Raw genomic sequence first — 24,758 nt, 5'->3', positions numbered from 1 at the left:
GCTACTTTTTTCCACCATCAAACATCATAAGCCAATATTTGTGCTAGCTAACACAACCTGCCCAAACCCAGTAACCTTCAAATTGTGTTCCAAGGGGAATTTGTGCCACCTCAACACAGGTAATGAGTTTCCAAGTGGGTAACTAGCTAGACTTCAGCATTCGTCTGGTGACAGTATGTAAGGAAGAACCAAATCCATTTCACTCTTGAGGTTTTTCAGGTTTTCAAAATTACATTTATCATTAGCAGATAAATTTTCTAACCAAAAGTCACATCAGGCACATATCTTTTTCATGCCACAGCTGTTTGTCAGCATGGGAACACACAGTAAAGTTTGAACAAAGTCAAGTAAACTTTTCTCTTAACCTAAACAGGAGGAAGAACAGTGTGTCCACAATTCTAGGTTCTAGGTTCACTTCCTCCATGGATTCATTGAATCAAGTTTGTTGATTTATGAAGAGACATGAGACCTAGTATTTTTTGGCTTTATTTAAACTCTTCTGATATTAAGGTCTTGGTCAAGTTATCAGCAGAAACATATAACAGCCTTATCTTGATCCTCCATAAATTCTCCACCCACTTCCAAATACACACAAATATCCCTCATAATATTCTTTTTTAATAGTTACTGTTACTCATCCCATGATTTATCTAATAATTCTGTGGCTCTTCCCTTCCCATCAGTTCACACGGGTTGCATGTATTGTCTCAAGATTCAAAGCGGCTATCACTTTTCATCATATCAAAACCAGCTAAAGATCTCCCCCTCCCCACAAAATATATGCTCAATTATAAACAGATGTTTTTAAAAGGCTTATTAATACCTGCGAGAGAGATCAAAGATTTTAAAGTAAGCCAAATCAGTTCCCACAGCCAGGAAATTTCCACAGACGTCCAAGAGGCATGGATTCCCCTCTGCTTCAGAGAACACCAGCAGCTGCTTAACTGTGCCCTGAGAAGAAACGTGTAACACTAGGTTTGTGTGTTCAGAATCTAACTAGAAGGGACTGACTTTGTCACCCAGTAACTAACTGCTGAACTTCTGTTAGACAAATCACCACCAGCAAAATGAGAGAAACTGCACACACATACAGTCTCTACAAATGCAATCTGTGTTTCAGGTTGAAAACTGGATGTATAGCCTCCAAAAATGTCAAAATTTAGAGGTATCCTTCTGCAGCAATTTTCTCTTCAATAACACAACTTTTTCCAACTAAGAGAGATACAAAAGAGATACTAAGAGATGCAAAAGATTTTGCAGGAACACACAGAATGTGCAGAGGTTGTTTTTCATTACTTAATATAAGAATATTCACTATGTCCATTTTCCTGTCAGTAATATACATATTCAACCTGTATGTAATTTTGATCCTCCTAAAGCCTGCTCCTTATAGAAGTCTGTTTTCTTTTATCAATACTTATTCGTTACAGTGCAGTAGTGTTTAAAGTGACAGACTTTTTAAAGAACACAATGTCAAAGATCTTTCTGCTGAATTACTCAAATTTTTTTTTTATGATGAAGGTAGAGTTAATAGATCTACAGAACATCCACTTAACTTTTAAGCTGTAACACAAATCTTTGAAAACAATAAGGCATATTTGTTGCTTCATGGTTTCATCAGCCCTTACCTGCAAAGTACGGACCTGGACCCGATATGGCTCAACCGTGTACAGATTTTCGCCATGCACAGACAGAACTGGAGAGTCACAAAGGAAAGAGCCTGGAAAATCACAATAAAGCCGTCATTACAATAAGCAGATTTAAAAAAAAAAAATCATTTAAAGCATTCAGTTTCGACTATCTTGCACCAAATCCATTTTTCAATCCATCAGTCTCTGCTGATTCCCAAACTCCCTGGTGTTGCAGCCTTCTTCTGTTCTGCCACTACAACCAAAAGCTTGGACTCCTACTGTAAACAGGCTTTTTGTACACTCTGCACATGAAAACAAGTTGGAGAGGAAGGATATAGAGTTGATATGGGAGTGAAAGAAAGAGAAAGACTAGTGGAATGTGAGGTTCTGTTACGAAAATTCACTCCTTCCTTTATTGAACTGCAACTGAAGAGTGATAAAAGAATCTCTGTCAGAAAAGAAGAGTGGCTTTTAAATAATTTCATGAGTGTTGTAGACTGTTGGGACCTTGGTGGTAATAATGCATTGATTCAGCATGGGAAAGTTATTAAATAAATTAGTAAATATAGACAAGATAAGCCACTTCTCAGAAAACACTTGATGGTTCTTAAAAGACAAAGCCTAAACGCTCAAGATTTTGGATGGAATTGGTAGAATTATGCATAACCTGTTTCTCAAGGCAGAAATATTTAGGGAGTATTAATCATAGAAAAAACTAATTTACTTGACTTGGCTGTATATACAGCAACTTATGAAACAGATTTTCCTGATAGCTGGGACTAAAACCCACTCCTTCCCCATTCCTATGCAAGTGCTATGTAACCTTGATTACACTTTCTCCCAAGCAAAATAGAACAGCTTTCAATAGCCATCATCATGACCTATCTGTAGAAGGCAACAAGAGCTATGGCTACAAAAGTAGGAAAAAAATTCTGTTCTTGATCAACTGTTGGAATGATTTACTTAAAAGACAAAAAAAGGCAGCCTTATCCTCATATCTTGTTTTGTGCAAGCCCCTATATGATATGCTAGCTCTGAGGATACCTTTCAAGTCTAGGTATGACAGTCAGGTATACATCTAAACTGTGGGAAACGGCAACAAGGTGCTTTGTTTTGTCAAGGCTTGGATGCCTTAGGAACTCTATGAATGAAGCACATTTAGTCTTCAGGTACGCTTCCAGGACTGGGTTGTAGCTGAAAAGAGGTTAAGAGGATATATATTTTAATTTTATGCCTACAGATACGCACCACCTTTGGTTTTACCTCTGTTGCTCCACTGCTACTCCTATACAGGAATACCAACATATTCTGAGGTTAGTCCACACATTATGTCCCAGTGTATTTAGTGAATAAAGCACAGATGTAGGAGTCAGCATTTGAGTTCTGGTTTTGTTGAGGATTTTTATACCCTAATCTTTCTATTCTGCAAAATGGGAATATGAAGTCTAATTAGTATTAATAATATTTTTCACTTTGCACTTATGATTACAGTCCATCAGCTACCATGAACGAAGAGAACATATAACTTTGGAGGAAGAGAACCATTGCAAATCTGATCAGTGTTCTAAGTTCTACCTGCACTTCTGAAAGTATCTCCTAAGCACTCGAAGACAGTAACTTGCTTCCCGTTCCAGAATACTACAGCATCCTAAACCAATCAAAAAAGAAAAAGAATATATAAATTTAGTTTCTCTTGGAATTGTACAGGAATTCATGCAATAACACAGCAAGATCTTCCACACAACAGCCACCACTCACTAGTTCCTCTGTATATTGAGTTAGGCGGCTTTTGGTAACCCAAAAGTTCTCTGGTCAGCACCCAGAGAATTACTGAGTCACTGTGCTACCTGAAAATCAGCTCCACCACAGTATCATTGCTACCATTGTAACAATACTTCCATTACACAATAAATTGAATATCAAAGGGTTGCATACACCTAACGAGGCAAACAATCAAGCAAATGAATGATAAGTCCCAATTAACCTTAGTAGCGAAGACTCCATTAATGTTCGTATCAACGTGAAGACTGTGTGTTGTTCCTGTGCTGAAGAAGGTCACATTAAACAGGTTGGGAGTCACCTGTACAACGGCCACTTGCTGATGAAAATGAGACAACATGGCCTGCTCACTAAGGATCACCACAGAACTGATGTTGTTCACTGCCAACAGGTTTTTTCGGGAGCCCCACTGCACACAGTAGGAGGGGGGGGGGGAAGGGAAAAATAAAAATAAAAATAAAAAAAAAATCACAATTTCATCTAAGATCTTGAACAGCCACAGCCATGTCCCAAGACAGATGACAGGGGTAGGACAGAATAAACATTTTTATACATATCCATAGTCCTACTATCTAAATACAACTACAGTCAATGATTAGGAATTATTACAGATAGACACTACTGTGCTTGTTACCCAGCTACTCAAGCTCCCTTCGCCTAACGGAGAAGTTTTTTAAATTAAAGTGTTTTTTAAATTAAAGCCACTTTTCTTTCCTAAGATATTATTGCACCACCTTACATTTACTACTGCAAGAGAGCATCGCATATTTAAATGGATTTATAATGCTGTGATCTGTAAAAGCAAGTTGCATGCAGTTTCTTCTTTGATTACCATATTCTTTTCTGCAGTTTTGACAGCTCTTTCAGTCAACATGGTTCAAATGCCCTAGCAAAGAGTACTAAATCAGATGGATAAATAAAGGGGTCCAAAAGTACACTTCTCCCCTTATAGAATAGTTCAAGTGGAAAGGGACCTTTAAAGGTCATCTAGTCCAATGCCCTGCAATAAGCAGGGACGTCTTCAACTAGATCAGGTTGCTCAGAGCCCCTTCCAAACTGACATTGAATACTTCCAGGGATGGGGCATCTACCACCTCTCTGGGCAATCTGGGCCAGTGTTTCACCACACTTGGTGTAAAAAATTTCTTTCTTGTATCTAACCTAGATCTACCCTCTTTTAGCTTAAAACCATCACCCCTTGTCCTATCACAAAACACCCTGCTACAAAGTCTGTCTCCATCCTTCTTATAAGCCCCCTTTAAGCACTGAAAGGCTGCAAGGTTGTCCCCCTGGAGCCTTCTCTTCTCCAGGCTGAACATACCACATTAGCCACAAGCGATCCAAACTCCAGTCTGGAAGCTATAACTATGTGTAGGTGTGCAGGGGTGCTACTCCTGCTCCTTGGCAAGCACAGTCCATAGTTCACTGCACAGCTTCAGCATAGGAGCTCCTTCAGGGCTCGGCCAGGGAGCAGGCAAGAGGGGTTTTGGGTTGGTTTTCTACGTAGTTTGTTCGGGGTTTTTTGTTTGGTTAGGGGTTTGGTTTTTTTTAATCTACCAGAAACCATTCATACAGACAGACTTTCATGGGCTAGAAAAATTATAAGGTTCCCTGGAGCTGCAGAAAACCCCTTTGAAGTCCAACAACTTCCCTGTCCTTGCACAACTGATAAGCTCTATAAACTCTAGGCATATGCCAAGTCTCTAAGGTCTCTCAGAGACCCTTGTTTCCCTCAAAGATATTTGAGATTTCATATTAATTTAATGACATACTGATATTTCTGTGGCTATACCTTTCCAACAACGCTGATTTAAATAGTTGTGTTTGGAAATATTTTCATTTTATTCAAGAGCATTATTTAAGAAATAAAGCTATTTTACACTAGATTTAGTTCAGATCAGGTGCATATGTTGCTGCACAACAGACGAGCCAGACTGCATTTTGCAGCTACCTATCTTTTGAAGCCACCATATCAGGTTGGAAAAAGATGAGGTTGGCAAGGAATCAAATGAAGTTACTGCTGCCCTTTGACCTCACCATGGTATAAGGCTTTCTATTCTGAGGTTTTCACGGTAATATAGGAAAAGGCTTTTATAGGAATGACCGAAAGATTCCATATGTAAGAATCTTTAAAATATTTTATAAAATATTTTTTTGAATGCAGGGATTAGAATAAAAAATAATCTAGAGTTTCCATAATTAAAGACAGCTTTATAACATGAGATATGAATGCAGTGATTGTTGACAATTGTTTGGCAATGCTTTTGTTTATGTTAACAAACATTGGGAACAAGGTGCTATTTTTGGGCAGCACTCCATATCCTGTTATCTGGAAAACGCTTGAATGGTCAAGCTGACATAAACACCTCTATCTCTTCCCTTCCCTCAACTTACTGGCAGATGTATGATACACTAATGGCACACACTATTTCCTATATCCTGGACCTTTTGTTACTGAAGCATCTTAACAAAAGATTTGGGTTCTCCACTTTACTAGTACTTACGTTTTAATTTTGTAAGTAGGACTCTAATACAGACCGTCGCTATGTGCCAACCCAGAGCAAGCACATGCCATTGCTTTTTATATACTTTCCATTCTTATATGAAAACAGAATAAAAGAAAATATAAAATTACCTTCTCTAGAAAAGCACCAGATATATTTGTTTGATATTCATTCCTTCTGAAAAGTAAGGGGTGGTGTTCTCACATATTAAGCACAGCAACAGAATAATCTAAGTTATAACAGAAACTCTGAAATACCTGGGAAAAAACTTAATAATGGGGTATAACAAACAAACAATACAAAAAATGTTGGAGAACCTAAAAGCACAAGCTTTGCCTTTTAGCAGAATGGTGGTGGTCAAAAAAGCTAACTGCTTGTTAATGTAAAATTTTTACATTTAAATTTACAACTCTAATGACCAGCATTCTCTTTTGCATATATCAAAATGCTAGTAAGTATAGAATGAGTGTTTGAGCTTACGGTGACAACTGAAAATATTTCAAAACAAAAACGCTGCACCCTGACACTTAACAGACAATTGGTTAAAAAATAAATATTATAATGCTATGTATTGTCATAACCTTCAGCATTAAAAATATTGTCAATAGCAGTAGATATGTTTTAAAGCATTGGTTTTGCAAATTTAAGAGAAAACTTATCATCCACATCAGTCTGACACTGGCATACATAATATTATCTAGCAAAAAGGAAACATTTTCTGACAAAAAAGCAGTTGAAAACATTTTTTGTGTAAAAATATAGCATTTCCTTCTAGATGGCACCCATTCTCACCAAAGAATATTTGGTTGTAAATACATCTTTATTTCTGTAATACTAAAAGTAAACTTTACACTGAGAAAGTGACTAAAAAGAAGAAAAATACCTGCAAATAAAATAAGGCATTTAGTCAGATTTTCTCGCTTGCAATTTTAATAAATTTATGTAAATTTGTCATTTCTGACAATCTATCCTTTCCAGGAAATAATTTCAGGGTGCTGAATCTAAAGAGTTTCTCAGTGAGACATATAACAGAGAGATGTTTGGATTTAAGGATGCAATGACTGTTAATTCTCCCAGACAGAGAGATGTATTTGCATTTCAGTGTGTTATCTTGCTGAGCATTTCAACCCTGCCTATAACAGAATAGCTACAAACAGGTAGTATTTTTGTCCATTTCAATTTTAAGTTACTTGATCCTGATGGCTTTTCCTCCTCCTTCTGAAGGAGGACCAGCCTCTACTGGTGCACTTATCTATATGATAGCAGTAATATTCATGTGTTTCACAAAAAATGATCTATTTGTCTAATGTTTGTGAAGTGCTACTAATATGCAAGAAGACTCTTTCCTGTCTTACCTTTATCTGAGTGACATTTCCTTCAAGCTCTGTAGGTGCTTGGGGCTTCCACTTCTCCTTGCCCTCCAAAGCCCGTATGCTCTGATCAGATCCTGCTGCTTTCCTCCACATAGCTATTCTCCCTTTGTTAGTACCAGCTGCTAAGAGACCTGCCATTCAAAAACTTTTTAGGCATTTCATATCTTAAACTTCAGAAAAACAAACCCACGTTATACACAGTAGCAGGCAGCCTAGCTTTGGTTCTAAGGTACTCAGAAGCCGCCTTCTAGCGGCATCCATTTCTTTGCCATCCTGCAAACCAACATCCTAGTCCTGAACAGGAGAAACTTTCTGAAGAAACAATGGGAGAAGTTTCATCTCGCAAGGCCCATTTTCCAAGCTACCATATGAAGTTATCTTTTAAATGATCAAGTGACAATTTTATTTTAACCATTTATTTTTGAATAGCTGGTGTTGTAGTCACCATGAGCAAGTCACCATTGAAAACCATTCTAGCAGACACTAGCTATGCCTATACTGGCAAACAAGGTGATGCACAGGAGTAGCTCTGCAGGAAACATCACTTTTAAGGACCTGATGTCCATTCCACATGTTTGGCGAGTCCTACTTTGCATTAGTTCTAGCGTGGGCTTGTAGACTGAATGCCCATAAAATGTTGGAGTGAATGAGGTGTACTCCAGCTGTACTTGCACCAGTTCAGTGTCTTCAAAGGGAGTCCAGCTTGTGTGCCAGGAGACAACTCCACACTGAGACAGTGTGGTGATTATCAAATGATCTCATTGTACCTTCAAAAGTACACTCCTGATCTGAACTAACACATGCTGTTACTGAAACCCTCAGTAACAAGACAAACATACTGAAATGACTACAGGGCACTGAAGGCTGAGGTTTGACAAGATTTAGGATCCAGAGATCACAGCTGCCATGTTATTTCTCACCTTTAGCACAGCAATAAGAAACACAGTTAATACATTCTCCTCCCTCAAAGCCAAATTGCACATCTGGGGAGAGCACATAGTTGTCGTCTCGGTCCAAATCCCAGAACCTAAGGTACACAAAACAAGAGTGTTAACAATGCTTTTCCTCCAGGTGTCTTGCTAAACACAGTCAATAGGATGCTGTACATGGCATTAATTTGCTATTTCCATAATGCCCAGATTATTCAATTTTTAAAATTAAATTGCCAGCAGCTGCCTCTGGAATGTGAATTTCTTAACAATCTCCTTCCTTTTGCTTTGACTTTTTCATCTGTAGCATGTTTTATGATATTCTCCTATGAAGAAAGGAGTCAGAATCAAACCCAGCTTTAAGAATAAAAGAGAGAAAGAAAAAGAAAACAAGTAAAGTCTAGTTCCAATTTTCCTCCTCCCTACTTATGCTTCCTCCTCTATTTTAAGATTATTCCTTGGTTGAGCATTAGTCCTTTGGATTCCAGATTTATTTTCTAGACCTAAACATTGTCAAAAGTATTCCTTCTTGATACTCGGTCTTTAGCACATTTTCACAAAACTAACAGATTATTTTGTCTCATAGTAGCATATAAAGGCTCAAGAAAGTGAACTACTGATGTTAACAGAACACCCCCACCCCCCAAAAAAAAGTTAGAAGAAATAGGTAGAGCAAGTTCATAGTAAAGACAGGAAAAAGAAGATGTAATACTTTTTTAAAAAACAAGATGCAAAAAGATAAAAACTACAGAACATGGTAACATAGCAGCATGGCAAAGTAACATACTTAGTTTAAAGAATTAGGGATAGAAGTAACCGAAACACTTGTCTTATATTACAGTAACAGAGAAACATCCTGAAAAGCAAGCACTTTTTTTCCTGTTGCTGATGCTATAACTACCCCAAGAATCAAACAACAATGGAAAGAACAAGAAAATGGGTATCTCCTTCATGCAAAAAACCCCAAATGGATATATTTTCAGAAGAAATCTATAACAGCAGATAAGAAAGGAAAGGATTTGGGTAGTACTGCCTGACAAAATAAAATAACTAGAGAAAAAGAAAGATATATAGATTAGTTTCTGTTCTCAAGGAAGCAGGTTTTTAATTTCATTTCTCTATTTTGGGAAACAAAATTAGAAAATACTGGGATTTTTTTCATTATTGGTAAAACCAAAGCAAAACAAAAAACAACAGTTTGGTAAAATATTTAGTGTGTTGCAGACCGTAAATCTTTAAGTTGGCACTTCTCATGGACAGCCAGAACAGCTTTAAAATCAGATTCTTACCTGATTACTGTCTCCCCTAGTGCTGTAACAACAAGGCTATGGTCTATTAAAATTATGTCTGCAGAATGACCTGTCTTCCCACTCAGCTTCACCTGTAAACCATAAGTAAATAAATTTACCGAAGGTAGGAGGAAGACACTGAAAGACAGCAAGCATCTGAATTGCCTAGTTTGGCTAAAATGTTAAAATGTAAGAATAACTAGACCTGTCAGTTCAAATAGACCAATAGTTTCTAGAAAGGTTGGACTAGATGATCCCTGAGGTCCCTTCCAACCTGTGATTCTGTGATTTCTCTCAGATAGTGATCACTGCTAAACGTATCAAGTATATGATGTATAAATTTAATAAGAGAAACCTTGTAATGGGTTAATTAAGTAGGATAAGTTAATTAAGAAGCATTTTTTTCTCTTATAGTAGATCTTCTCTTAGAACTTGATAACGATTGCTTTAAAATGTGAAATACCAAACAATTAATAAGAAGTAGACACTCCTGTAATACACAAGTGCCCATCTTTTTCAATCTGAAAGGAAAAAAACACCTTAGGAACGTGAAGGTTTGGGTTCTATCCCCCCAAGCAGTATTCTCCAACAGTACAGTGTTTTACTGGAGCCAAGGTGATTGTAAATTAGTCTGGTTTTTGCCCCTATACAAAAAATTTGGGGTCACTACATTACTGTTTGTGATTCTGTGACTTGTGGGTTGTTATTTTTTAAAGCCTATGCAGCTGTGAAGAACACTTTCACAATGTGAGAATCAAGCCATCAATCAGACTTGCAAAGACAATATCACCAAGAGGAGGTACTGCTCCTATTAATCTGAAAGACAAGACAGCTTTGAGCAACCAATGACAATAAAACCGAGGATGCAGATTATCAACTATTTATCCAAAAGACTTTTTAACAAATATTTGATTATACTGGAATTTTCAATTCTTTAATTCACTAAGACAAGGTAACTGAAGTATAAAAGGATTAACATGGGGTAAAAATGAAAGAAACTAAGAAAAAAGGAAGGCAATATGAAAACCATCTTTCTAAATTCAATAACACATCGCTCTTCCATTTCTAAATGAGCATTTGTTTGCTCATCAAGGTGTTATCCAAGAAACAAAAGTGAGAGCTGATTCATTTGTAAGCAAAAAAGTGATAATCAGAAAACCCCAAAGAATTGTTATCAAGATTAAACATTGCAACTTTACCCTGTAATCTGACTCTTACCTTCACAAGCTCTTCTGCCTCTCCCTCAAGAGGAATTGCATGCAAGGACATCTGCAGGTTCTCTGTTATTACAACTAAAATATCTCTTTCCTCCAAGAACAGAAGCTTTTGGACCAGACTGTCTGTGGACAATACATGCCTTGTCTTTCCTTTCTCACTCACGTAATGCACAGAGCCTGTAGTACACATAAAAAAGGTACAGGTTTAGATAATGGTTTTTAGGTACAAAAACCAAAGTCACTGCTTTCTACCTTAATAAAATATTCCTCAAGTGCTGAGAAGGTAAAAAAAAAATCACAGTTCTTTTGCCTTCTAGTTTGTCTCAGGATAAAGACTATGACAGTTGACCAGAACAACAAAACAAAACTTATTCACTTTTTCCCCACATACAAAATCCAGAAGGGAATCATTTAAATACCATAATTTAAACAATTTTAAAATAAAATTAAACTTTCTGCACATGTGTGCATGAATGATGGCTTCTGAAATGCTCAGTATTAATAATAATTTGTGAAAGAAGAACAGCAGCTAAGAATTGGTACGATTTACAGCAGCGTCTAGATTATGGAAAACTGGATATGAAGTTCTTCATTGCTTAGAAACACTCCACCACGCACACTAAATACAGGTTTTCTGCATTCATTTCACGAGCAAATGGGATAGTGTCTTTCTAAGACCACTGACAAAATTGTCTGTGACCTGGCAGTTACAGCACATATCAACATTTTAAAAGCCATTATCATTTGGTTAAATTGTAATACTGTATAAAACATGCACAGGTCTACCCAGTGAAAAATCCTAGAATTAGCAAAGCCGTTTGCAAACTGTATTACAGAAATAACCCAAACGAATGAAGTCATTGAAATCTGACAGATCTCATGCCACACAAATTCATAATTCCTTACAAAATCATGGTATCATATAAATGTGGCATTTCAAACCAGTGCAAATTTTTAAAAAAATTAAATTTTTGAATTAATATTTTATTTGAAATTAATAAATATGAAATTAAATAATATTTTCCCAAAAAAGCTGAAGTAGAAAACACAAATGTATAAGAATGGACCTTGAGGATCCACACTAAAATGTATCCAAGAGGCAATATGATGTATCTAATTTAAAAGGATGTTTTAAGATATTTGCAAGAGTTTTGGAAATTATCATCCTCTATATTCCAACTATATAAAGAAAATTCAAACTCTCCCACCTCCTCCCACACTGCTTCATTTTCCCCTGACATAAAACACTGAAGAGATAATTTCATTCATCTCTCTGGTTAAATCAAAGAATGCTTTAGGTTGGAAGGGACCTTTAAAGATCATCTACTTCCAGCCCTCCCTGCCATGCACATCTTCAACTAGATCAGGTTGCTCAGAGCCCCTTCCAACCTGACAATGAACACTTCCAGGGATGGGGCACCCACAACTTCTCTGAGCAACTTGTTCCAGTATCTCACCACACTCATGGTAAAAAATTTCCTCCTTGTATGTAACCTAGATCTACTCTCCTTTATCTTAAAACCATCACCCCTTGTCCTATCACAACAGGTCTTGCTACGAAGTTTGTCCCCATCTATCTTATAAGCCTCCTTTAAGTATTGAAAAGCCCCAGAGCCTCCTGTTCTCCAGGCTGAACAACCCCAACTCCCTCAGCCTGTCCTCATAGGAGAGGTTCTTCCATCCCCCTAATCATTTTTGTGGCCTCCTCTGGACCCCCTCCAACAGGTCTATGTCTGTCCTGTGCTGAGGACCCCAGAGCTGGATGCAGCACCCCAGGTTGGGTCTCACCAGAGCAGAATAGAGGGGCAGAATCCCCTCCCTCAACCTGCTGGCCACGCTGCTGGTGATGCAGCCCAGGATATGGTTGGCTGCCCGGGCTGCAAGCGCACATTGCCAGCTCGTGTCAAATTTTTCACCCACCAGTACCCTCAATTCCTTCTCCACAGGGCTGCTCTCAATCCCTTCATAACCCAGTCTGTACTGACACCAGGGATTGACGGGATAGTTCTCCAATGCATCATTTTCTGTCACACAGATATCTGTTTATTGCAGTAATCAATCACCTACTCAATCTCAGTTTTGTTGGATCTTTTACAAGAAATGGACAGTCCCTTGATTTTATTTGCTGTCTGAAATTTTTTCTTACGTTAAATTAACCTTCTATACTTGGATATTACCATCAAAGTATCAGGTATCGCACAGACAACGTTACCCACTATTTTGAAGCTACTTAGGCGGTATGGTAGAGGGTTATAGTTTTCTGAGTAACTTTAAGAAAGTTTTCACATTGTATCACACAAGAGACTAAGCTCAAAAGTTAACAAATCTGAGCTAGTTAAGTAGAGCACATAATTCCAAGATTCGGAAGACAAAAAGCAGCAGAAAGTGTATGCTGTTTAGGAAATCCAAAGGGGGCCAGTGGAGGATTATTACTCATGACCTAAAACATCTGTAGTGAAGACAAACAATGGCACATTCAGTAACTCAGGATGACTTCCACTATTCAGGTTATGTCCCAATACCTGTGCCAGTCATCTCAAATGCTCAGTAATGAAGATGATTCCTTGTGGTCATGGAAAGTGTTGCAAAACAACCTCCGAAAATTGTTATCAGTTCATGTATGCTCTCCTCAGAAAAGCATCTCACGTCACATATTACCCAAATTGCAACATATTACCCAAGTTACAGCAATGATCAAGTGTTTTGGAAACATTTAAAAATATCTAGACTAATAAATACTTAAAACTTGAGAGGTTTTTTCATTTTGTTTAGGGCTTTTTAGAAAAGCTTAACTGTTTATTTAGTTTTGCCTTAAAAGATGCTCTACTGTCTTTAGTCAAATCTCTTCTGATATATTTAAAAGCATGCAGTAAGAATGGTGTTGGGTTTCTTTTAATTCATTTTTATTAAACAAATGAATGGGCTGAGAATCCATACTTTAGAGGAAGTTTACTGGTTGCATTTAAACCCTATGAAAACATTAACTGATTATGAAGTTATGACAGATCACTAACTAGATTAAGAACTGGGTCCAAAATACACATGCCCAAATCAACCTAGACAATAAGACTGCTCAAAAGAAACAGTGTCATTTGACTGAAATTTGGAAACCTTGAACAGGAGGCCCAAGAAACAAGATGTGAAGGACAGCCACCGGCAGGGTACAGTCTGTCCCTAGATGGAGCTGTATACCACCATGACAGCTGCTTTGAGAGCACAGCTACTCAAAGACTCTTTGTCCATTTAAGAAGTGCCTGTACCCCTTTTTCATCTGAATGGTTCACATCTAGTAAAGAGGCTTGTAACTCACAAATCAACTGAAGGTACAGCCCACTGTGCTGCAAAACATACACACAGCTGGACAATGCCACTCCAGTAATCGTATGGAAGCTATACTGGTGCAAATGATGGGTCTCATACTTGACAATGTAAACACTGAATCAAACCGTAATTGAGCTGCAGAACTAGCATAACTTAAATGTTTTTCAGAGTAGTTAATGCTTGAATTGAGAGGATTACCTACTTGAATCACCTACCAGAAACACACTCATGACAATACTTGTCACACACATTCTGGCTCCTGTCCAAAGAGTTAACAGGTTAGAGAGAAAAAAGGCATCATGAGGTAGGAAGACAATGAGCTGGGAACAAAATAGTACCCATAAGAGTAAAAGGGAGAGGAAAAGATAAATGGCAAGGAAGAAACAACATTCGGAAGAAAACTAACTAAACAGGTATTCAGACCTTTTTGCTTCCTTAGACTGAAGCCTCATTTCAAAGCATGAGAGAAAAAATAAATTAAAAATTTATATTAAAGAGTATGTTCTAGAAAAAAAACAAACAACTTTCTTTTGCCTATTTCTAGAAAAAAAAAAAAAACCAAAAAATACATGCATTATTTTGAAGCTTAGCACAAAATGGCAACAAATTCTAATTTTATTTACATTTAGGTGTAAGAGATCACTGTCCTTACACTAACTTCTCCAGGAACCTGACTAATCCAATAGCTATGGTGTCCTTTTAGAGGTGACTCACCCTGAAGATGCAAAGATTTTAATAATTTTATTAATTTCTTCTTACCAAACATTCTTCAACACCTATGAATACTCTATCCCTTTGGATATTTGAATGTGATGGATATATGGATATACTCTAGACATTGAATAGATGGAAACAGGACTATCATGCACTGAGCTATTTTGAAGCATTAAGGAGACAAATTTCCGGCAGAGTGGAAAACTGGTTTTGCTCTTACCATCTGTCAAAGTGATAAAGAAGGACAGTCCTTCCTGGAGTCCAATTTTCAGAGGTGTTCCCGTTCCAGCTTTCCTCCAGTTAAACATATCCAACGCCTTCTCATCACCACCCACAGCTGCTTTTGCCAGCTGAACAAAGTCCCTGCAGGCAGAGATACTTCATTTCCAATTCCTTACATAAGAGAGTCTTTCCATCTCATAAAATGCATGAGTAGCTAATAAAACATATTGTAAAGAGAGAGTAAAGATATTTCATACACTGACTGGAAAAAGGACAAACTTTAAAAGATACCATGTAAAATCTTAATACTAGGGTTTTTTGCATTGCTTCACTGTTTTTTCCAGAGCGTTACTATTTTTACAGAGGTATGAAACCGAAGTGGCCCAGACAAGGAAAATTTTTTTTTTTTTTTACTACAGGTGTTTCCTATTTCTTGCTTGGAGAGGAAAGAAATTATAATGTTTAAGAACTGACTTTTAATTATTCTTGCCATTAATTTAATGGATAATTGTGCTTTCAGTGTGCTTTCTCCTTTTCACTGTGAGCAACACTGTTAATTAAAAGAACTAAAGGAAGAAGAATACAGCAACAGAGAGAAAGGTATGGACAAAAGGAAGAAGATCCATTGCTGCATACAGGACACAAGCAGCCGGCTACAATAGTGGGAGAAGAACTTGGAAATAAAGGAGAGTTAGGAGAGGAACTTTTTATATATGTATGTATGTATGTATCATTTAAAAAAAAGTTTGTGAGCAGGATTTTCTTTCTGTGGAACAAGAGAAAGACCTGGTCTATGTAGCAGTGCTCTCACAGGGCACAACACTTACTCGCCAGGAGGGGGTGGTCGAAAGACACAGTGAGACAGACATTTTCCATACTCTTGTTTCAGCAGGGCAGGACCCTGCACTCTGCCTCGCTGGTCCATTCTCCATAGAATCAAGACGCCATGCTAGAAAAAGACAACAGTTAATTCATTACACTTTGCACACAGATGAGAATCCAAACTCTGGCTATCCAATGCAGATAAAAACAAAAATTTTACTGACGGTGCAACACATTTCCTTTCATTTAGTTGACACATACAATTACTCCCACTTAAAACTAAGCCACAAGGAATAAAAATTATGTTTAAACGTCATATTATTTGCTAATTAAAATCAAGTTATCTAAAAAAGCATGCTGGTCATATCCATTCCCAGTAAAACGGCACTGCCAGAGCAATTAAATGGAACAGCCCTGGGTTTCCTCCACAAGCAGCACATGCAAATATTGGTTTAGATAACTCCCATTCCACTTTTTTCTTGCAAGTAGTCTGACTGCTGAAAGAAAAGATATTGAGATAAAGGATAGTAAAGCATAAGACATGTCTCCCTGAGTAAATGCAGATAACAGTGATAGAGATGAGCATGGGTATATGATTAGACACATGTGAAGTGACAGGATGCAGATAGTCTAAGGAAAGAATTTCAGAATTTCTGGGCCTTTCCTCTTCATTCAGAGTAGACATTAAATTACAATAAGAATTCATTTTTAGAAACAGAACTTAATACCTAGAAGAATCATAGATGCTGAAGAAAGGAAGACTGGTTAGCTAATTAATTCAACAGTAGTCAATATAAGTTAGCCCTCAGAGCCTGGCACAAGTACTGAAGGTAACACGCATTTTGCAGTGCCAGATCAGAATGAGCACCAAACCCCTGGTGACTGGAAAGAACAGAGAAGGCAGAGAAGCAAAAAGACAGTTCATCCTGACCATCCCATTAACCACCCCAGCAAGTGTAGACTTACACTACAGCCTCACAGCTGGAATTTTAAGATTTTTATTTATTGTTGCTATTATGTTAGTGCTTAGGGAACCAAACTGCATTTGGAGGCCCCCTGTGTAAGCATTACATGAACAAAACAGCAACAATTTGCAACATCAAGTTCAATCTCATTTTATTTCATTAATATATATAATAATACAGTGGTATAATTTGCTCTATTTTTCTTTATTGTTTTCAGTGAAGTATAATCTTCCTAGAAGTGAAAGACAGTAGCAGTGGTACACTCTAAACCCTTATTCTTCACAATCCTAACTAGAAGCCACACGAAATGCAGCGGAAGCCTTCCAAGGTACCATGTCTATTTTTTTCCTAAGAATCAAGAATCCACTTACTTCAGCAGTAAGATGACAATATTTATACCACCCAAAAACTGTTTATGAAGTGCAATGCTGTCTCTTACAGCTTAAAGAATGTGACACAGCTGTGCATCTGCGAAACTGCTGTACTCCTCTTCCAAGAGGCCACTTGCGATTCATACCATGTTTGCTGATTACCTCTGGAAATCACAGGATCCTATGATCTGAAAGTTCATGTCCTGGCGTTTCCTCCTCTAACTTTTCCCTCAGTTTTAAATATCACCAAGCTCCAGGGATCCCAACGAAGAACACCTGCACCATTTATAAGCTGGAGAAAGAGCCTACAGCTTCATAAAGCTGTTGACCTTCCTTCCATCCCATTCTACATATCCTATCCTGTATCCAGATAACCTAGCTGCAAACTCAGTTCTGAGTTTGGAACACATGAGATTGGAAATAAAAAATGCTCACCACCTTTTCTCAGTGTGACTGGTTATAGAAAGGATAGAACTGGTCTGTATTCAAATGGTATTTAAAAAGGACAAAGGACATTGACCTTACAATCGGTAAGACAACTCAAAGCTTTAGCTTCTTGTTAGGAAGGCTATTTGCCTTATAAGTAGGCTTTCATTATAGAAAGCGCCTAGAACCTTAGGATTCTTTTGTGTGATTGAAGCCTGGAAGTCATCCATGTTATTTGTTACTTAACACACAAGTTAAGAGCTTCTGATTTTCACAGCATCCTACGCCAACTTTAGGACATTATTTTCAAATAATTTTCTTGCAACTCAGGATTTATGATGACTGAATGTTCTCAGCTGAGCACTCTCGCTTATGAAGTCCCAGCGAAGATAAACAGAAACCAAATCAGGGCCCAAATATTTATCTCCTTTCTAAGGGTATGCCTCTAATATGAGAAGAATATGATGCTGGCAGCACTCACCCAATGGAAGTTACCCAAATACAAACCTTCACGGGAAACGTTTTAAAAATAAACTTAAAAGCTATTGGAAAAGACGTACGAAATTAAGTATACCAATGCTGCACATCAGACCATGATACAATGAAATAAGTGCACAACACAATGGATGAGCGGGCCAACCCAGAGCAGTACTGGGCAGAGACACCATCTCGGAGCTAGCCACAGGATGCTGAACCAGCTGCGTGCTCAGCCTAGCAAGCCCAGGGTCTTAGCAAGTCTGGTTACCTCAAGCTGGCCCCTACACACACAGCTGCAGGACCCACATTTCATTGACCAGCGAGTACCTTGAACTGTGCTCAGCTCTGTTTCCATGTCTGCAGAGGGTAATACATCATAACATTATTTTGCAATAATGAACTTGTCCAAGTTCAAATGTGCTGCTGTTCCATCTTTCCAAATACTGCAATAGAAACTACGTGAAACTGAAGACCATCCGTGTCAACACATGCACAGGCTTTGTTTTGTCATGTTAAGGTATCTCCTTGAAACCACTGCTTATTCTACTTTAATTAGTACTCTCATCAGGAGCAGTTAGGATGAGTCTATAAAATTGCTAAGCTTCCCTATAAGAATGGCTATATATGTTTTAGTGTGCCTTCATTACTGTGATATGACACCAAACAAATCAATTTGAAAAAAGTTTGTTGATAAATGTGGGGTTAATGTAGGCTGTGGCTACATTAATGTATTATTCACATATAAATAAGGCCTTAAGGCCTCATTACACTGTGCGTTACCTTCTTCCGTCTGGGCAGCATTTCCTCTGTTCTAATAAAGAAGATAAATTAATTTTTTACTCAATTTTTTATTTATGTCAAAGGCAGCGACAGAATTTTACAAAAAATTATTTTAAATTGTATTTTCCTCTGACTTATATAGGTAAGAATTCTCAAAAAGCAGAACTGAAATTCTTGGACAAGCTCAAGTTTATACCAGGGAACATATAGAAAAACCCACTTTTTTTTTTTTTCATTTGCTGACTCAAGAACTGGCAAAACCAGAATCTTCGATGAATACTTAATCCAGAATCTAAATATTCAATAGCTAGTTTCTCATTTCACTACATAAAAGAGTAATAAACTCCTCAAGAAATAAGACCGTCACATTTCAAGTATTTCCACAACATATTTTCCATACAATACATTTGACTCATTTTTAGAGTACTAATAAAAACAGAACAAGAGAGATTAACGTGGGGGTTTTGTACATAAGTGAGCATTGCTATGCACTCGCTACAGATTAATATGTTGTCACCAGAATTTGTTTCTCAACATTTAGGCTTTATTCCCGAGTCTGACACAAAATCAGTGCATAGACAGGAGCAAATAATTCAATTTGTCTATGCCTCAATTACCCCATCCATTAAATAGCCTTAAACCCTAATCTACTGCTCAGCACATACTGAGATTAGATACACTTTTATTTAAAGATTAAAACAGCAACAAGTACTGTAAAAAAAGTTAAAACACTGAAATTTTATTTTATTCCCTAACAGTTTTAATTTGTACCTAAAGCAAGGAAATTTATCTCCCCTGCTACTATCCCTTCCCCTACCAATCCGTCCCGTAATCCCTTCCCATCACAGGGCTTGCAACACTCTGTTCCACATCAAACACATATTTGGCATTTCAACTACTCACCCTATCACCAGCCACAAGGCAGGTACCATTTGTACTCCAGTTTAGGACTGTAATTTCGGCGTTGTGATTGGGTGGTACAGTGTGGTGCTCCTTGTCTCGTTTGTTCAGTACCACAACTTCTCCTGTCTCCCAGCCTGCTGCAATAATCGGTCTGGAAGGGTGCCAGGAAAGTGAAGTGACCTGAAAGCTTCTCTCAACACGTGCATCAGACACATGTTCTCCCTGCAGTCGGAAATAAAGTGCAAGCTCGGTACAATGGAAACTCGGTACAAAGATGCAGCTAAACCTTCAGATTCGCTTCCCAGTCAACAAGGTATTTTCCTGTGATAAAAAGCTGGCATGTAATACAGCTTCCTGCAAGAGATATTAAGTGGCTACACAAATTCTCTTTACAGCTATTTCACGTGCATAAAAATGTGCTACAACATGCAGTACATCCACTTGAAAATTGCTAATGAAAACACAGCAGTGTTAAGTGACTGCCTCACTCCGCTTTTCCAGGCTATTCTTCCCTCACAGCATACACAAGCAGCTCTCACTGAATATCAAGCTTTTACTCCTGTATGAACAACGAGAAGGCTTCAAGCACATTTCAAGGTAAAAAACCCAACTTTTGAAAAAGAAGCACCTCACTAAGGACACAGATTAAACTAATGCTTAAACAGCTCTTAAAGGCAGACACTCCTTTCTGCACAGTTTGCAATAAGATTTCAGGCAAATCATTTAACCTCTCTACGTATTTATTTTTCCATTTATAAAATTTGGAAGACAATCTTTCATAATGTACTTCCAAAAGTACACATTTTATAGGCTACTTATATTAACAGACATAAACCTTTCCAGTATGTCTGCTGCTAGATAGCTTGTAGTACCGTTTCCCTAAATAGCACATTTTTTTCCTGAAAATTATGCAAACCAAAGTCCTACGCAAGCCTCTTGTGTAAAGTTTAAAGTATGCAAAGGAAATATCTCCCCACAGGCAGAAACTATACTAAGAAACAACCTACTCAAATGGAACAAGCTGAGTCTAGCAAATCAGCTCAGTCTCAAGGTGGAAGAATGATTTGGGGATTTTATTTACATTTCTTAGTACATTTTATTAACTTAGAGTTTAAAAAAAAAAGCAGCAGCATGTGTCCATTTTACTTTTAAGCCTGAAATTCTCATACCATGAGAAGTAAAAAGCGAATCAGTAACCATCACAAACAAGACTGAAAGGCTGTAAAAATTAAATTGCAATTGAAAGATCAATTTAATTTACAAAGACCTTTTTATAAAATATATGCAATCAGTAGCTGATTACTCTGACATGTGCTAGATAGCACAGGACATGGATAGCAATTAAAATCCAGAGACATGGATTCAAGGAGCATAAGTAAGGCTGTAAATATATACATATATATATATACACACACAAAAAGTGAAGTTTCAAACCAGCAAAATGGTATCAAGCCTAAAAGCAAAGTTGTTGATTATTCACCTGTTCCAGGTAGATATCTACACAGCCCCCAGATGCTGTGCTGATAGAAGCGACTGCCAGGAGTGGATGAAGTGGGTGCCATGCTATATGAGAAGGGGAGGCAACTGAATCGGGAGCTTCTGTTCGATGATTCACATACACAGCCATAACAACAGAAGCTGTCACAGACTGCAAACCTGTACAAGGAAAACAACTGTTTCTAACAGGTATGATTAAGTATATAATATATACATATACGTGTTATATGTAATACATACACTATATATAACAAAAGTATGCTTAAAATACTCAATAAGTGCTGATGTTCTGAGGAAAAGAACCTGAAATCAATGCTCTTTTCAGAGTTGTGTGTCAGAAATGGAAGAAGTCACTAAGAATCTTTACTATCTTATACACAGAGAATCTCCTTCCAACCTGACCTTGAAAACATCCAATGATGGGGCATCCACAACTTCTCTGAGCAACTTGTTCCAGTGTCTCACCACCCTCATCGTAAAACTTTTCTTCCTCGTGCCCAAACCTACCCTCTTACAGTTTAAAACCATTACCCCTTATCCTACCAGTATGGGCCCCCGAGCGAAGTCTCTATCCCTCTTTCTTATAAGCCCCCTTTAAATATTGGAGGGCCACAAGAAGGTCTCCGCAGAGCCTTCTCTTCCCCAGGCTGAACAACCCCAACTCTCTCAGCCTGTCCTCAAGGGAGAGGTTCTTCCAGCCCTTGGGTTATTTTCATGGCCTCCTTTGGACCCGCTCCAACAGGTCCATGTCCTTGTGCTGAAGACCCCAGAACTGGATGCAGCACTGCAGGTAGGGTCGCACCAGAGCGGAGTAGAGGGGCAGAATCCCCTCCCTTGAGTTGCTGGCCACACTGCTTTTGATGCAGCTCAGGACACAATTGACTTCAATGGCCTGCAAGTGCACACCATCACCTCACATCCAATTTTTCACCACCAGTACCCTCAATTCCTTCTCCACAGGGCTGCTCTCAATCCTTCCATCCCCCAGCCTGTACTGATACCAGGGGCTGCCCCAACCCAGATGCAGAACCCTGCACCTGGCCTTGTTGAACCTCAGGAGGTTCACACAGGTGAACATTAGACATGACATTAACGTCTACCCACAGGAAGGAGTTAAGAGAGGTTCAATGTCATTCTCCGCTCCTGTTTTTAACGGACCAGACACAAGCCAGGTCTAGTCCAGGCATCATATACCCATAGTAAGGTGGCCCTGTGCTCAGGATATTGGGTCCTTTGGGGAAATCTAGCCTTATTTCAGGGTTTATCAGCTCACAGGTCGTGCACCACCAACACAGGAACCAATGCAAACTGATAACTGGCCATCATCTTGGAACAAGGACAAAGGACTGCGCTTGTCTGTGCCTGCCGACACAGACGTGTAAGATTTCACAAGGAGTTGGTAATTTTGTGAGTAGGGGAAAACTATCCTTTGATAGGGGGTGATTTCCCTCCAGACAAACCTCTAAATACATTACTTAAAAGTTGACAGAGTATTAAAATAAATTACAAAAGAAATAGCCAAATTCCAGAGCCGATATTTGTTTGGTTTGAATTTTCTGGGCTTTATGCAGGTAACCTCAAGATTGCTATTGCTACAAATGGCAGCAGTGAGCCAGAACACATAAATGTATTCCCAAACACAATCATCTACTTTCAGGGAGAAAAAAAAAAAAAGTCAATTATGCTATTCTGTCCTTGGTGACAATTCTTAAAAAGTTACTTTTATGCTCTGTATGACAATGGCATAGGCATATTTAGACTCTAAAGGAGGCTGATTATGGTTACGTTTGGATTCTTGTGGAACTGCTACCGGCCACAAGCTTACCACAAAACCCATCGCCAAGCATATTCAGAAAATAAGTTTTCTGGATACACTGCTGTGACCTTTACCTGATAATACAGGACAGCCACCCATGCAAAGCATAGGTTTTTCTTTTAAGCCCTACCTATAAGAAATGCTAGCTTTTTAAAATGTTTAAAACGGCTAGTCCCAGAGAAAATCGAGTTATGCCACAAAAAGACGGCCAACGACTAAACACTGTTTCCTCTAAGTAGTAAAAAAGAGAGAGTAACTAGTACAGATCAGGTTAAACCCTGAGCGCGCACCGAGGGGGACGGAACGAGAAGGCGCACCCAGGGCCGAGCCGCTCCGGCTCCTCGAGCAATTCCTCTGCCCGTGGGGCGGCGCCTCGCGTGGGCCGAAGCCTGCCTGGGCTTCCACCGCCGGCGCAGAACAACAACGGGCTTCGCGAACCGCCCCCAGCCCCCGAGCAGCGACGGCTCCTGGCTCGGTAACCGCGCAGCTCCCGCCCGCCACGACCGCGCTCCGCGGGGTCGCCGGCAGAGCCGCCCGCTCCCACCCTCCGCCCGCCGGCAGCGGCCGGCCGCCCCGGAGCCTCGGGCTGAGCGCGACCCCCCGGCACCCCCCGCCCGCGCTCACCGGCCGCGGCCCGGCGCTGCAGGCCGCGCTCACTCCCAGCTGCGTTGCGTTACCCCTGACAACGGGGGCAGCGCACCACCCCAGCCCCGGAAACCGCCGACCCGGGGCCGAAGAGTCACGGAAGGAGCCGAAGCCGCCCGCCGGAGAGAGGCGGAAAGAGCCGAGCGCGGCGTGAGCGGGATGGTGTCCCCGGTGCCGCGGTGGGGCGTGGTCCGCTCCCCTCCCTAAGCCCGAACGGCGCCGGTCGGAGGGGCGGGCAGCGGGGACCAGCTCCCACCCTCCCACCGCCGCCATCACCCCGGACACGGTACCGAAGGAGTGCTGCCCCGTCCCAGCACCTTGCCTCCGGTAGGGAGACTGCGGGCACCGATCCACCGCCACGCTTGGACACCCACCCTCGGGGCTCCGGCTGGCGGGACCCCAGATGACACCGATCAGCAGCCTTCGGCACTTTGAATTAACCCGTAAGGAACCCCCTGTAGCCCCGATGATGATGGATGGGCACACGGCATCTGGAAGTCAGCATCGTATCACGAACCCTTCAGGCCTCCCAACACGCATTAACCACTCACTGCAACAGAGCCGGATCCAGCTGAAATTTAGCGAAGTATAAATGCGTATCATAACCCTGTGTGATTGCACAGCCTGGAGCTTATTAGCTTATTTAGAGCTTTTGTGGGAAAAGTGATGTGGTAACTTTTTAAGATAGCGGCCAAGCTTTTCTCGTAACATCTAAGCGGATATGGCCCACAAAGCTGTCCTGCCGCTACCCTCACGTGCTGCCCTTCCTCTCCACCAGCACCCCTGGGTGCCCAGGGCAGGGACAGCTCAGCTCCACCTCGGACCCTCACCAGCACTGGGGCTGCGTTCAGCCTTGGCAGCCAGCTTTACCCAATGCCTTCAAGAGACAATTCAAGACCCAACCCTCATTCAGCCATCAAGCCCACAGTCATTTGTAGTTCCTCTGAAGTCACACCGCTTCCATGCAAACAGACAAAGCCACACCTCCAGTACAGCTGTGACCACCGGCTCCTGCATGCCCCAACTTAGGTTGACTCTTGCCATGAGTAACGTGTTATTTACGTGGTGTTTTACACC

At 39.7% G+C, this 24,758-nt stretch overlaps 1 protein-coding gene across 2 annotated transcripts in view; it reads right to left on the bottom strand.

Moving 5' to 3' along the window:
• The window catches only part of IFT140 (intraflagellar transport 140), an 89,078-nt gene that overhangs the window by 62,319 nt on the left and 2,001 nt on the right, over window positions 1–24,758 (bottom strand). The window contains exons 1-13 of one of the 2 annotated variants that reach the window (XM_075105850.1): window positions 23,661–23,869; window positions 21,204–21,379; window positions 19,724–19,945; window positions 15,807–15,928; window positions 14,978–15,120; window positions 10,724–10,899; window positions 9,506–9,597; window positions 8,208–8,314; window positions 7,270–7,418; window positions 3,616–3,819; window positions 3,207–3,279; window positions 1,629–1,720; window positions 824–951 (exon numbers count right to left, since the gene is read on the bottom strand). In XM_075105850.1, coding sequence (XP_074961951.1) covers window positions 824–951; window positions 1,629–1,720; window positions 3,207–3,279; window positions 3,616–3,819; window positions 7,270–7,418; window positions 8,208–8,314; window positions 9,506–9,597; window positions 10,724–10,899; window positions 14,978–15,120; window positions 15,807–15,928; window positions 19,724–19,945; window positions 21,204–21,350 — 1,655 coding nt within the window. In that variant the 5' untranslated portion in view covers window positions 21,351–21,379; window positions 23,661–23,869. Of the gene's footprint in view, window positions 1–823; window positions 952–1,628; window positions 1,721–3,206; window positions 3,280–3,615; window positions 3,820–7,269; window positions 7,419–8,207; window positions 8,315–9,505; window positions 9,598–10,723; window positions 10,900–14,977; window positions 15,121–15,806; window positions 15,929–19,723; window positions 19,946–21,203; window positions 21,380–23,660; window positions 23,870–24,758 lie in introns of those variants that run through there. The other variant, XM_075105848.1, reaches the window with a different exon arrangement.

Source organism: Phalacrocorax aristotelis, chromosome 10, assembly GCF_949628215.1.
Source record: "Phalacrocorax aristotelis chromosome 10, bGulAri2.1, whole genome shotgun sequence".
In the NCBI taxonomy this organism is placed as follows: Eukaryota; Metazoa; Chordata; class Aves; order Suliformes; family Phalacrocoracidae; genus Phalacrocorax; species Phalacrocorax aristotelis.
The sequence above is the reverse complement of the archived record's forward strand: the minus strand, read 5'-3'. Positions and strand labels throughout refer to the sequence as shown.